The sequence below is a fragment of the Mirounga angustirostris genome, unplaced genomic scaffold (assembly GCF_029215605.1).
Source record: "Mirounga angustirostris isolate CCGP_5_RB_7025 unplaced genomic scaffold, mMirAng1.0.hap1 SCAF_7, whole genome shotgun sequence".
Lineage (NCBI taxonomy): Eukaryota > Metazoa > Chordata > Mammalia > Carnivora > Phocidae > Mirounga > Mirounga angustirostris.
In genome coordinates this window covers 86,268,013-86,283,756 of record NW_026991715.1, presented here as the reverse complement: position 1 = coordinate 86,283,756, position 15,744 = coordinate 86,268,013, and the positions used below count along the sequence as shown (strand labels likewise).

Below are 15,744 nucleotides of genomic sequence, written 5' to 3'. Positions count from 1 at the left end.
CAATTTACTCTGAACATCACAAGACACACTGTAACTTCTTATTGCTCTGCAAATTTCACAGCAGCCTTCGGTCAAGTACCGTAAAATTTGACCTGTATAAAATGTATAATAAATTAACCTGTATGAGAACTTTAAAAGTACATTTTTATAGTGAAACCTGAAATGCACATCAATAAGTTTGGATTTGTATTATTTAAGAAAGTGATCTCAACCATTTCTCTGATTTCTTTTTTTTTTAAAAAGATTTTATTTATTTATTTGACAGAGAGATAGTGAGAGAGCACAAGCAGGGGGAGCGGCAGGCAGGCAGAGGGAGAGGGAGAAGCAGGCTCTCCACTGAGCAGGGAGCCGGATGTGGGGCTCGATCCCAGGACCCCAGGATCATGACCTGAGCCGAAGGCAGCCGCTTAACCAACTGAGCCACCCAGGTGCCCCCATTTCTCTGATTTCAATAAGCAAACAGATAGTTAAGAAAATAGGGTACAAGGTTCACTTAAATATAAACCTAAGAAAAAAGATGTAAGAGAATGACAGATTAGAAATTTTCCATTCTTGGGGCACCTGAGTGGCTCAGTCTGTTAAACATCTGCCTTCAGCTCAGTCATGATCCTGGGGTCCTGGGATCAAGTCCCACATTGGGCTCCCTGCTCAACGGGGAGCCTGCTTCTCCCTCTCCTTCTGCCCCTTCCCCCTTCCAGCTAGTGCTCTCTCTCTCATGCATGCGCTCTCTCTCAAACAAATAATCTTAAAAAAAAAAAAAAAAAAAAGATTGTGCATTCTTGGCAAAGCAATGAAACCCAGCAATGTGTTGAAGATAAAATATTTTCATTAACCATCACTTCAATAACCATTCACTGATGATACCTTTCCTCCCCACACACATATGAAGCCTTATTTCATACCAAAATATCCACACAGAAGCTGGTCAAGACTTCGGTGAACACAAACTGTTCTAGGTTCCAACAACTCATTAAGCTTCTTCACTGAACACCAGTCTCAACAGCAAGAGCACATGCACCGTAAAAACTGTTTCAGTGTCTCAGTGCCCAGAGAGAAAAAAATAAGTATGTAATATGCTGGGTGCTAGTCAAAAGAAATGCTAAGGTTAATGTTTCAGCTGCTTGATTCTGAATAAGGATTCACATTTTGATGTATTATAAACATCATGCAGTATTTAACTGCATTTAGCTGAAGAATATTCAAATATGAAGCCTAAAAAGTAAAAAGAATGTTAACATCCTAGTCATTTTCAAAAATAAAACAAGCCTAGACAGAAAATGTGTTGATTATTTAATGGGAGGAAGTTTCTTTTAAATCCACTGGATATGTGTTACAAGTAGGCACCATGACTATAATTGATTAAATTACTTTGAATCACACACACACACACACACACACACACAAAAGGCTAGATGTTGTTTGCATGGATCTCCCTTTAGTTAACTAGATTCTCATTTTTAAAAGCTTATAGAGCTGAAGACTGCTGCCACAGGGGGTGAGAATCAAACAAGTCACTGCTAGAATAGATTATGGGGATCATTTGAGTTATGTTTCTGTTAAGTTCCCACAATCAATTGGTATTCTTCAGGGACAATAAAAGCTTACATGGAACTCTGCTGGAATTAACAGGTTCTGTTCTGCAATAGATAGCTTGCAAATTTAGGTACAGACATAGAATCCATAGACTCATCTTCAAAAAGGAAAAAATAAGCCACTGCATAAGCATTATACTAGCAGTCAAAAAAATTCTATCAGTTAACACCACTTAGTACAAGCTCAGAATTTTAAATACTGAAAGCACACCTGTACATCTATTAATTTTTCCCCAAAACATACATTTAGGCAAGAAATACTAAGAATGTTATGTTTAAGTAAGTAGGGGAAAAAATGCTATGACCCTAATTCCACAGATAAATGTAATAAGTGAATAAAAGTGTATGATGATGCCAAGAAGGGAGAAAACTCTGACAAAGCTTGACCAGAAACAAAATTCATTTGCCTTAACTTTGCTATAAAAAACAATGTTTTCTTTGGGACTCCTAGGTGGCTCAATCAGTTAAGCGTCTGACTTTGGTTCAGGTCATGATCTCAGGGTTCTGGGATTGAGCTTGTCAGGCTCCCCACTCAGCAGAGGGGTCTGCTTGTCCCTCTCCCTCTGCCCCTCCATTTGTGCTCTATCTCTCCCTCAAATAAATATAAAATCTTAAAACAAAACAAAACAAAAAGAACAAACAAACAAAAACAATATTTTCTTCAAGCAAAATGGTATCATCAAGATCAGGCCTATATTCCAGAATATTTCCCACTGCCAAAATAGCATCTGTCAAAAGAAGTTTAAGACAATGAATTGAGCATTAGATTCTCATTTGTATTCCCACTCCTTACCACATCTTACCATTTTCTATCCTTAATCTTAGGTTGAATCCCATGAAATTGATATTTTTGTACATCAAAAATGGTGAAATACCGGCAATTTCATACAGCTCAACGTAAGTAAAATGGCCAACAGAGCAGAAAAAGGGAGAGAGATATGCACCCAGCTAGAATAAGGAGAAGGGGACTATCCTCATGCTATAAAATTGGCGGCGGTTCTGACAGATACTACATAGATGAAACTAAAATAATTCAAGTACTGACTTGCCATCATCCTACAAGAAAAATCAACATGGAGTCTCAAATCATAAAGAGAAAGGACTCTGAGAGATTTGGGCAACAGCCCCTAATTTGGAGGGCCAAGGACTGAAGCAAAGCTGTATCTTGGGACAGACACTAATCACTATCTCCATACTTCAACCTGAGGGCTCTTTGAGAGCTCATCCTACAGAGAAGCCTCTCAACCCCAAGGTCCTTACTGCTGCAGAGGGTAGCTCCCTAATGCAGCCATCCTGGGAGGAAACAAGCATGGCCTCACCTTACAAAAAGCAGCAGGCAGCAAGCCCACTTTCCTTCGGAGGTAGCTGGACTCTAGTCTCCTATACTCTTGTGAAGCAGGACCTTCAGACAGGCCAAAGCTCTTACTTGGCTTACACGTCACAAAAGAGAAAGCTGAATGGAGAAAGCTAATCCTGGCCTCCGCAGCTTCACCCAGCAGAGAACAAACACTTCATAAATCTCCCCATCTTCCCACAGCCCCAGCTACTCTCTTCCCCTCGGCCACTCCTTTTCATGACAGGGACATATTCTCCAGCTGCTGGGTCCCTGATGCTCATGCAATCTTTCAGAATCCAGCTCTCCAACAAAGGATCTGAGGGGGAATAGATCAGCTAGCTTTCTTGTTTGCCATCAACACCTGCCGACTCCAGAGAGGAAATGCACTGGGAGACTCTCCTGGACACACAAAACTGAGGACTATAAGTCCAAGCTTAACGAAGGGCTGGAAGAAAATGAGAGGACATGCTACAGGGATCACAGGGACCATGTCCCAGGACAGGAAGAGTCTTATGAACGCACCAGGGCTGTGAGGGATGACCTGCAACCTTCCCTCTACGTCTGCCTCCCTTGCTTCCTTTTGTCCACCCTCGTTTCACTTTCTAACGACTCAGAATGCTGGGCAGTAATACACTGATTAGCCGAGCTCAGGTCATAGCTGGCCTGTCTGACCTGAGGCTGGAAGATGGAGGATCTGACATGTGTGAGAGGCCATTTCCCAAAAGGAAACCAGGGGGAATGGACGCTGGCCAGTCAATATGAACTAACACCCACAACAAGGAAACAAAGTATTTAGTTAGAACAGGAAGGAATCGAGGCCAGTTACACTCTCTGTTTTGGGACAAATTCTAGGTGTATATACATCTGTTATTGTTCAAGGATGAATAAAAAGGACAAAAATACTTGGACTTACAGGGTACCATATAAAGAATGCAGAACTGAGGGGTAAAAAACAAACAAGCAAACAAAAACAGTTAAAACCAAAGCCAGAAAAGAACATGTTTCATACCCTCAAAGAACTGAATCTGAAGTGGGGGAAAAAAAGAACCCTTAAGAAAAATCTTTAAGAAAATCTTTAAAACCCTGAAGAAAAATCTCCCAAACACAGTAAATATAACAAAGAAATCAAAAATGCATGTGGATAAGTGAGACTCAATAACTAGAAAATTTAATCCCCAGAGAAAATAAAAACAGTATATAGTAAGGGCAGAACACATAAGCCGAAGATATGTTTGAATTGACAGATGGAAAGTTTAATAATAAGTTATACCTAGATACACGGTCAAAATTTAGAATTTCATGGATAAAATTTTAAAAATCCTAAAAATGTCTGAGCGGGGAAGTGGAGGGGAAGGTTATCTTCACTGAAGCAATACATTAAAAAGCTTTTTTAAGAAAGAAAGCATATATTTTACAGTTAAATTCTTTTATTAAAAGAAAAAAAAAAAGGATGACTTCGGAACTAAAGTTCTACACTGAGTGTCCAAGAGAAAGACTCAAAGTGACAAAAACTAAAATAACAAGAGCTTTTAATATTTATTAAGGACTTAAAATATGCCAGGCATTGGGCTAAGCATTTATTTGTATTCATTCAATCTTCATAAAAACCAAATAAAATAGGTCCCAATATTATCCTCACTAGACAAAGAAAATGAGACACAGAGAGGTTAGATAATTTGCCCAAAGTTCACACAATAGATGGGAGTTGCCAGAATTTGAACCCAGGTAGCCTCATTCCAGGGCCTAACCATTTGAACTACTGTTCTAAATGAATTCCCTCTAATGTAAAAAGGGCACAGAGATCAGGCAAATCCAAACAAACTACAAGTGAGTGGTAGTTATAGTAATTTTAGTTATTAAAAGGAGAAAAGATAATTATTTGTCAGTGATGAGAGTCAGAATTTATGATCAAGAAAAAGAAATACTCAGCTCACGAGTACCCAAACCTCGTCGCTCTTGCCCCATTGGAGATATCCATTGGGGCAGTTGCAGAATGCATGACCGAATGAGCTAGTAAGCAAAGATCGGGCACAAACCCTTATGTACTAAATTTAAAAAGTAATAAAATCCCTAAAAATAAAAGGGAGCTGACAGGGGAACAGTGGCAAAAAAAATAGGTATAGTCATTTCTGCTATAAATGCTTGTTTCAAAAACAAAAATTTATTCCAAAGTGAATGATTATATCAGGGAGCAAATTTTGTATTGCTTAAGTGAAATTTTGTCCCTGAGAAACAGAAGTGAAGAAGGCAGAAAACTGCACCCAGTTGAACCCAGCCACATAGGGATACACAAGACACACACACACACACACACACACACACACACACCCTCCAAGGTCTACCAGCTACTTCAATTCACTCTCTGTGTTCACAATCATCCACATATGCCAAAAAACTTCCTGTCAGATTTCAGATAACCCACTTTCTACCATTTTGCACTAACTCAAAATCTGTACTCTTTCTGACATCCACGTCTACAAGTATAAACTTCAGGTCTTTTATTGTAGCATTTATGTTATTTCTAACCACCTAACATACATAAATCTCTACCAGCATCTTTATTAGGTTCCCATCTCTTCTGTGTGTGTGCGTGCGTGTGTGTGTGTATCACTAGCAAAGTTTTTGAATGCTGTGCCCTATCAAGAAAAAAAAAAAAAAAGGTCTGATGGATAATGATGGAAAACCAAATCCCTCCAAATTATCTTTAAATTAGTTTGTGTCAATTTCCATCAAAATCCTTTTCTTTTTTGATACGGTAGGAAGAATTTAACAAATTAATTCTAAAGCTCCTTGGGAAAATTAAGTGGTCACTCATTAAAAGAATTTTTCAGCAAAGAAAGACAAAGGGAGATTTAAATTGCCCATTAATGAAACAGATCTTAAAGCCACGACAATCAGAGTCAAGCAGAAAAGTCCATGAAAGAGGTCAGAAAACCCAGAAATCAATGCATATTTAAATACAACAAAGATGGCACTTCAAATAAGTAGGAAAAAAAACAGACAATTTACATCTTAGGGCAGCAGCAGAGCACAGCATGGGAGGGAAGAGCCTGTGGGGCTGGACAGGCGGCCCCGGATGGCACGCCAGCGAGGCGCGTCCCAGCTGGGTGACCCCGGACAACCAGTGTCTTTATCTGTAAAACGAGGACAGTCATTGTACCTACTTCACAGGACTGCTGCGAGGATTATCAGTTATCATTTGTGAAGTGCTCAGAACAGGCATTAAAACAGTAAGTGCTATATATGTGATATTAAATAAATAAAAGAAAGCAATTCATGCTATGATAATCCTTAAACTCTTGGGAGCAGAAGGGAGGGACACATAGGGAACAGATTCTCTCATCATACCACACTGAGAAAATATGCAACATTATCAGTAATCAAAAATCCAAATTAAAATATTTCAACCATCGAATTGGTCAAAGTTTTAGAAAAAAATTATACTGGTGGCCAACTAGGCAGAGACATTGGTACAATTCTATATGGAAGATAGAAGAATACTCTGAAACAATCTTTCCAAGGGTCACTTTGATTATATGCTTCAAAAACCATTTAAAATATTAAGCCCCTTTGACCTAATAATTCAATCTCCGGGACAAAGTTGGAACATAAGAACTTCAACAGAAAAGTTTCAAGTCACTTTTTCAGAGATGAACTAGAATCAGGGAAAAAAGGATGTGAAGAAATATTTTAGTTTCAGATATAAGGCTAAGAATTTTTACCTTCTAAAAATTCAAGTCTTGTTTCACTGTATAATTAATGTTTAATATTACCAAATTGCAAAAACAAAAAAATAAACAAAAAAACAGTTTTAAAACAAACCTTTTAACAGCATCCTTCTTCGGCTTATCTATAGTATCCCACCACTTTGAAAGGTAAGAAATCTCAGACCACATAAATTTTCTCCGTGAGTCTTCTTTCAGCTTGATGACCATGTTATTAAAAATATACTGAGTCATCTCTCTAAAGTAGTCATCAAAAGTCTTCAACCAACCTAAATCAAGACACAAATATACAACAAAGGTCTGATTCATATGTCTGACTTCAACTCAGTCACATTCCATTGCATCACCTTTGGATACCCTTAGATGTTTCATTCATATTAAGACACATTTAAAAATTTCAGAAATGTTTCAAGTGGTGAAATTCCATTTCAATGGATACGAAACTCAAAAAGTCACTAATGACAAAACACTCTGAAAACTGCACAAATTCAGATAGAAATGAGGGAAAAAATGAGAAAAATGACCTGAGGCCCAAAAGCATTTATTTATGCTTAGTAATTATAGTATTGAATTCAATTATTTATAATTTATCTCTAATTTAAGGAATTTGCTTTAATTCTAAAAATCTGAACAGCGTTAACAAGCTGGCAGTACTACTCATAATGTAATGAAAACTGTATCCCTTCATACCACATCTGAAACTCCCTACCCATTTTAGTAAGTTAAATTAAGAAAAAGAAAAGTATAAACTATATCTAAAAGTCAGCAGCAAAGCAGTAAGGTAATTAATAGCACTATTATGAATACAGAGAAGTAGAATTCTGCCAAGAACGGGCATTAGTTTCCAAAGGCTGTAAATTATTCCATTTTTTGGAAGCACAAACTGACACTAATCAAACAACACAAGTGTATATACATGTATGTCAAGTCTTTTTCAAAAGAAAATTGTAGATACTGAGGACTTAGTTCTCAGACTTTTCTCAAATATCCTGGAAGTTTTATCTAAAGATATTTGCAATTTCACTATAAAGAAACATCTTTTTATAAGATTCTATTTATTTGACAGAGAGAGAGAAAGAGAGCACAAGCAGGGGGAGTGGCAGGCAGAGGGAGAAGCAGACGCCCCGCTGAACAGGGAGCCTGACACGGGACTCGAATCCAGGACCCTGGGATCATGACCTGAGCTGAAGGCAGACGCTTAACTGACTGAGCCACCCAGGTGCCCCATCCCTATAAAGAAACATTTTTAACAAGACCCATAGGTCCAAACATAGCCCTATCTGGCAGAGCATTAAAGCAACATGATGAGCTGCTGAGGCAAAATCATACCCAGCTATCTATTGGCCACGTGGACCTTCCAAAGAACAACCTCTTATCCATGAAATCTTATAGAGAGATAGGAGTTTCTATACATCCAGGCTAAACTACTGCTCTATTTTTTCCAAACCTCAAACATGTGAGGAGACTAAACTATTAAGGGGTCAACTGGTTAGTTCTTTTGTTTATAATTAATATCTGAAATATACTGTATTAGCTGGAAGATAATAAAATGTGCTAGGGCAGAGAAGACAATGCAACTATTTTGACAATGTAAATATGAGCTTCTGAAAAGGGCACTGACACTCTGTATTTCTCCCTTTTGCTTTAACTAAAATCTATTCATTCATTCCATAGTTATTTAGTGAGCATGTACAAAGCAACAGGTATGAAGCCAGAAGCCAAAGAGGAATTCAGTGTAAAATATTCTTTACGAGGACTTTCTTGATCTGGGACACCTTTAAGTTATTTTTAAAGTCACCAAAGAATACTACATGGATAGTTTAACTTTTCCATGTTTAAATAAAAAGCCTATATATATAGAAAATTCAAAGATAGCTCATGAAATAGTGGTTTGCAAAGAATCCCATCTTGCTTGGCAAAGGTACAAACTTGGGACTCCTGCCCCAGACCGCAAAGCCAAGATCCACATCTGGATTCCCAAGGACAAGCAAAGAAAAGCCAACCTACCCCTAGCATGCTCCAACTCGCTGCTAATGCTGACCATGCCAACATCCAAGACAAAAAAACATCAAGTGCTCAGACCAGAGTCCAGGATATAACACAGGACTTGATAAATGTTAGTTGCTATTATTATTATCACCTTCATCAGTCTTTAATGGACCCTTCCCCATCTCTACAATCAAAACAGGTAAAAGAGGAAATAAAAGATATTTCTAACAACTAAATTTTGAAAAGGGCACATTTATTTAAAACATTTAAATAAACTGTTCCACATCTTAAACATATTGGTAACCCAAAACTTTGGTTTGCAAAGAATTCATTCTATGCCCCTATTAAGGGCTGAATTGTGTCCCCTCAAAATTCCTATGTTGAAATCCTAAACCTCAATACCTCAGAATGCAACTGTATCTGGAGACAGGGTCTTTCAAGAGGTGATTAAGGTATAATAAGGTCATGAAGGTGGGCCCTAATCCAATATGTCCTTACAAGAAAAAGCAATTAGGACACAGACATACACAGAGGGAAGACCAGGCGAAGACAGAGGGCTATCTGCAAGCCAAGATGAGAGGCCTTCAGAAGAAACCAACACTGCTGACACCTTGATTTTGGACTTGCAGCTTCCATAACTGTAAGGAAATAAATTTCTGTTGCTTAAGCCACCCAGTCTGTAGTACTTTGGGATGGCAACCCTAGCAAACTAATTTAGCCCTAGAAAAAATCAGTGTTATTACCATCCGAAAAACAAAGATTGCACTGTGGGGAGAATTTATTTTACCAAGGACCATTATAATATTTAATTTAACATGTATCTACCTCCATATTGCAAGACTGAGCTAAAATCAAATGTTTGGAAGTGACCTCTCCTTCTGCATCATGCTCTTATTATACATGTGCAGTGAGGACCATGTAAATTCCTGAAATGGCTCTGTGCAAATTATTGTCTTTAAGACATCACACATAGGTGTTTTACCTAAATTTTAACAAAGGTCAAAACTAAGCCCTAATTATTTGGCTATTAACTCAATAAAAGAAAAGAGCTATTAACAATGGAATGACTCCAAAATTAATTTAATAATAAAACTCTAGTAATCTAGCATAGAAAGCAAATTTAGAAGAAACTGTCTTTATGAAGCTGAATAAGTAACAGGGTTTTTTTTCTTTTTTAAGTACAATTACTTGTTTTCATCAGTTATAATTTGTTATTAGCTAAGACCCTTTCAAAGAATAGTTTATCATAGGAGTTTTCATAAAGAAATCACAGTGACTGATTAATCCATGTTGCCTTCAACACTTCATTTGCCCTTCAACAATCATGCAGAAAATATGTCAAAGATATTTACGTGAGCCAAAATACATGCTGAGATGTCAACTTAAAAGCCTTCCATAAAACTCATCTATAATAGATACTAATATCACTACAATATAACACAATTAATGAAGAATGAACTAAAAGATAGCCTCTTGCAGCTTTCAATATGGAGTAATATAACAGTAAATTAGCTTTTATTGCTCTTATACAATAATCAAGTATTCCCTTTTACACTGAATTGGCTCTTTCTTTTCCTCAATTACTGTAAAACTACAATTGTATATTAACATAAGACCAATCAGAAAGACAGTATTTTATGAAAAGTTGTATGGGATGATTTTTTGTGACATAAAATTATATTCCTACCTCTGGATTTAATAATCCTAGGACATTGAGTTGCAAACTGATTTACTTAAGTGGTCAATTCACAGCCTTTTTCTTTCCCTTGAATACACTTGGAAATTGAACCAGGGCTAGAATAGCACGAAGAATACCTTTCCATTTACTCTTTTTCCCCTCTAACAACACTTTAACCCATAAAACAGCTAGTCACCATTTTTAAGTAAGTGGGGAAATATCTAAAACAAAGAATACATAATTAGAAGTTCTTTAAAGCAGGCATAACTCCAAGTTTGCTATCACTATTTTATCATAAAAAATTTTAAGTTTTAAAATATAAAGCCTAATAAAGTTGACAACCCAATGCTTATTTTTAATGCTTGTGAACAATTAAGCACCTCGTAATTGTTCACTGACAAAACACTATTTTTTAAAATTTGACTCTTGATCTTGCTTCAAAATCTAAAGACTTTGTGGCACTCTGATCCTCTCAAGGAACACTCAGTTTTATTTGGTTCAAGGGCATACACAGCACCAATTTAGCACTTGGGCAAGGGGATCCCTTCCTGAGCCCTGGTCACTTGAGGGATCTTCCTATTTGTCCTCTGACCACATTCTTTTCACACAATAAATTCCCAAAGCAAAGAACCTGCCCACCCAGAGCCTGCCCTGACTTGCCCTGACCTGCCCTTCTGAGTACCAGGGCCCAGAAATCTGTGTTCAAACAGCCTCAAGCCAGTTTCTAGAGCCCACCAAGGGCCTTCTATAGGTTTTTCTATAGGGAAGTCGACCTGCAGGTGGTAACCTCCCTAGCCTGAGCAATGGGCAGGGGGAATGCAGTTTGCAGGGGTGTGGGAAGAGTGCTGGGGTGTCTGCAAAGGAGGGCCTGGTTTAGGACAGGGCCATTTCTGGGAGACAGGGCTGGGCTACTATAGGCTGGCTCTTCCCACATGCACCAACACATTCCAGTAGAGAACTGGAGCCTGATCGATCTCAACCCACACATGGCCTTCCTGATAATGGTGCTATTTCTCAAGGCAGGATGAAAAGACCTATCCTTATTTAGCAATGTATCAGTTTGATTTATAACTTTTAAATGTTTATACAAAGGGCCTGAGGGCCTCCAGGTATTTCTGCCCCAATTCCTACAAATTTGAGAACCTATAACCCGAACTTCAAAGCATTGAATTCTCATGAAGCCAGCACCTAGTATGAAGCCTACACCATCAAGAATTCAGTAAGTATGTGATAGATGAATGAAATGCACGGCCAAAAGGATAGGGGAAAAAAGGTATATGAAATATAAATACGAATTTATTACTCCAACTGGAAATGAAACCAAAAGGAAAAGACATTGCACACATACACAATTAGCTCTAATGCATTCATTGTCTGTTCTGATGCTAACCTAATAATCTTTGGTCATTATCTTTTAAGGTTCTATTTTATATTTAAAAAAGCTCTGTCAGCCCTAAGATAATTTAAAACACACATCCCCTCGGGGGCGCCTGGGTGGCTCAGTTGGTTAAGCGACTGCCTTCGGCTCAGGTCATGATCCTGGAGTCCCGGGATCGAGTCCCGCATCGGACTCCCTGCTCAGCGGGAGTCTGCTTCTCCCTCTCCCGCTCCCCCCTCTTGTGCTCTTTCTCTCTCTCACTCTCTCTCTCAAATAAATAAATTCTTTAAAAAATAAATAAATAAAAATAAATAAAAAATAAATAAAACACACATCCCCTCAAATCATTGCTACACTGTTGTGATTTTAACTGCTACAATAATGATTTTTTTAATGACTACATTTATTCTACTCAAAGTTAAATAGGTACTGAATGTTAAGAGAGCATAGTAAATTTTGAATCAAAAATAATTATATCCAGATAATAAACATGTAAAAACTATAACTTAAGCTTCAGGTTACTTCTGTTTTAACATAATAGTCTCAAATTAAGAGACAAATATAAAGGTTTATAAAATAAGAAAGCTTCTTTATTTTAGTAATGAAGTTATTGTCTATCAACATATGATCAACAGGTTTCTTCCATCACTTGTCAAATCCTTCCATAGTTGACTGCAATAGCCACTCTTACACTTAAGGTATCACGCACCATCTTAACTGGTATTATCATAACTCAAATCCGCTGCTGATTAATTTTAATTCCAACATTTCCATTATAAGTCAAGCTTGTTTCCCCCTGCCCTGATAAACTGTGAAAGAGTTTTCACCAACGTCTTGTTCCAGTTTATTCATTCAAACACAAACCAAGCCTCTAATAAGGCAAAGCAATAAAGCTAATCAATGAAAACAGATTCCACAGTGGAAATATGAGCGAAATGCCGTGGGAATATAGAAGTGGTGGATTCCTACCAGGAGGACAGAAGAGAGATTCTTAGAATAGTCATCATCTGGATAGAGGAAAAAGGTGGTAGTTCCCAAACAGAAGGAAGAGCATGTGGAAAACACACAAAACCACAAAGGTCTGTGTCAGTTTCAGGGAGAAGGCAGGTGGGTATGGCTGCGTGGCAGCTTACACACTGGGAGTACAGAGAGAAATAAAAACAGAAGTGGGGGTCAGATCACCGAAAATCTTCTAAACTGTTTTTGATTCTTGCTGAAAATTAGGAGGAAGGAAGTTAAGGTCTTTTGATCTGTGCTTTCAAAAATGAGTGTGCTGTGAGTGTAAAGGATAGACGAAGATGGTAAAGTAGAAAACAGGAAATGAGGCCACTGCAAAAATTTTGCTGGAAAACGTTTATGACACCAAGGAGGCAAAATGAAGAGAAGATGCTAACTGACTGAAGCTCCCGAGAGACGAGAGAGAGACTCAAAGATGAAGCTGAGGTTTTCCAAAGACCTGTGAGTCTTTGGAAACCTAGAAGCCTGCTGAATCCTATAAATGCTTCTGAACTCAGGTTTCCAGAATCACCTCACCTTTTTCCCAGGTGATTCAGTGTCATCTAATAGTTTTCAAAGCATATCAGCTTCACGTCCACGAAGCTGTTTGAGATACAGCACTTTTTGAACCCATGTAAGATGCCCTCACTGGAAATTCTATCCCACACCACGGGAGCCATCTGCATTACCGTTAGGACAGCTGGGGTTTTGTTCACCCTGCAGCTGTATGTATAATGTCCAATTGTGACCCCTTACTATATTGCTTTTCTAAATGCCCTTTAAAAGACCTGCATACCTCGATATTTGACACCTGCCATTGTGAGATCAACCTCCACAATAATTTCTAAATCTGGGCTAAAGTTACTTCCCTCCCTTGTTAAGGACTCCATCCATGAGCATCAATTCACACTGAGTAGGACACTTTAGGCCTACTACGTCTTCCCCAAACAGGGCTTAGTGGTCTGAAAAAATGAAAAGTGTCTATAATATGAAAGAAACCATTAGAAGTAAAAGTAAAAGTGACTTCCTTCGAGGAGTTACTCTTAGGATATGAGGCTATTTAGCCTTACAGTCAGGGCAAATGTGGGGCAAATTATCAGTTTCTAAAAGAAACCATTCAAAAGCTGGAAAATACTGCTTCTAAATGACTTGCTAATTGTAAAATATGCAGCAATGAGGAAAACCACTCACCATCTCATGTACTCAAGTAGTATTTAAGGACAGGAACATCCATTTCAATAAGGATAGACCAGAAGGAAAAAAGGATGGGAAACAGTGTGGTGAGGTGTCTACTTTTGCAAGATAGTTCATAAAATGTTTTATATGATTAATCATACTAAAGTGGATGACATCTAACACGGAAACACTTAGAAGACCTTCTTCCTAGAAGCTCTGCCTGTGGTTTCAGAAGTATTACCTTCCAGAAACAATATTAAATAGTGGTTACAAGTCCGAGTCCAGAGCTTGGGTTCAAGCCCAGCCCTGCCACCAACACATTACTTGGACTCTCTTCTGCCTCAGTTTTCTCATCTGTGAAATAAGGGTAATAATAGGACTTTTGTCATAAAGTGGCTGAGAGCAGTAATGGATTTAATACGTGAAGAGAACAGTGCCTGAAAACACAGTAAAGTCTCATAAGCAGTAGCAATTATTTGTATAACTGGCACATCGGTGAGCTCTGAAGCACCCAGACTGGACAGACAGACAAAAGTAACCAAAATAGGAGGGTGGGGACATGTCTGATGATCACCTACATCTCTAGGTGCTACTTGATATATATGCTCCTAAGGAATGCAGTCCAGTGAGAGCCGCAACGATCAGCACTCTCCCTCTGAAAAAGAACCTCAATACACCAATTTTAGAGATCGCTTAAAAAGATAATTCTAAAGTGCTGTGTAAACATTTAACTCTTAATGCCAATATTTTCTTAATTAAGATTGCCAGATAAAATACAGGATGCCAAGTTAAATTTGAATTTCAGATAAATAATGAATAAATGTTTACTGTGTGTTCCATATGATATTTGGAACACACACTAAAAAAATTATTGTTTATTGGAAATGTAAACTTAACTTACATTTTTTTTTATAAAGTTAAATCTGACAACTCAAGGGGCTCCTGGATGGAAAAGTCGGTGAAGCATCGGACTCTTGGTTTTGGCTCAGGTCATGATCTCAGGGTCCTGAGAGATCAAGCCCTGAGTCAGGATCTGCGCTCAGCGGGGATTCGGCTTGGGATTTTCTCTCTCTCCCTCTGCCCCTCCCCCTGCTCGAGCACTCTCTAAAATAAATAAATAAAATCTTTTTTTTATAAAGATTTTATTTATTTATTTGAGAGAGAATGAGAGAGAGCACATGAGAGGGGGGAGGGTCAGAGGGAGAAGCAGACTCCCTGCCGAGCAGGGACCCCGATGCAGAACTCGATCCCGGGACTCCAGGATCATGACCTGAGCCGAAGGCAGTCGCTTAACCAACTGAGCCACCTAGGCGCCCACAAATAAAATCTTTTTTTTTTTTAAGATTTTGTTTATTTATTTGAGAGAGAGAATGAGATAGAGAGAGAGAGCATGAGAGGGGGGAGGGTCAGAGAGAGAGGCAGACTCCCTGATGAGCAGGGAGCCCGACGTGGGACTCGATCCCGGGACTCCAGGATCATAACCTGAGCCGAAGGCAGTCGCTTAACCAACTGAGCCACCCAGGCGCCCACAAATAAAATCTTTAAAAAAAAAATCTGGCAACTCTATTAACAACCCAAGGTTCAGATAAATGTGTCAAATTAGTTAACGCCCATAAAGCAAGAAAATCATTTGAACTAAATAAAATATCTTGAGAAGCAGCATGGTAAGTAGAAAGAACAGAGATCTCAGAATTAGGCAAATCTGAGCTTTAATTCGCCATCCTGTGCCAATTTATAACTGATGGATCTCGAAGACATTAGTATACCGACCCTAGCCTCACTGTCTTCACCTGGTAAATGGGGTTTAATTTACCAGTTTTAAGGGTTGCAGAATGGATTACATGAAGCAACACACACTAAACACTCCCCTGATA

At 38.4% G+C, this 15,744-nt stretch overlaps 1 protein-coding gene across 1 annotated transcript in view; it reads right to left on the bottom strand.

Annotated features, from left to right (window-relative positions):
• MAN2A1 (mannosidase alpha class 2A member 1) overlaps positions 1-15,744 on the bottom strand; it is a 166,949-nt gene that overhangs the window by 119,993 nt on the left and 31,212 nt on the right. The window contains exon 4 of the mRNA XM_064596459.1: positions 6,751-6,922. Within this exon, the coding sequence (XP_064452529.1) occupies positions 6,751-6,922 (172 nt within the window). The remainder of the gene's footprint in view (positions 1-6,750; positions 6,923-15,744) is intronic.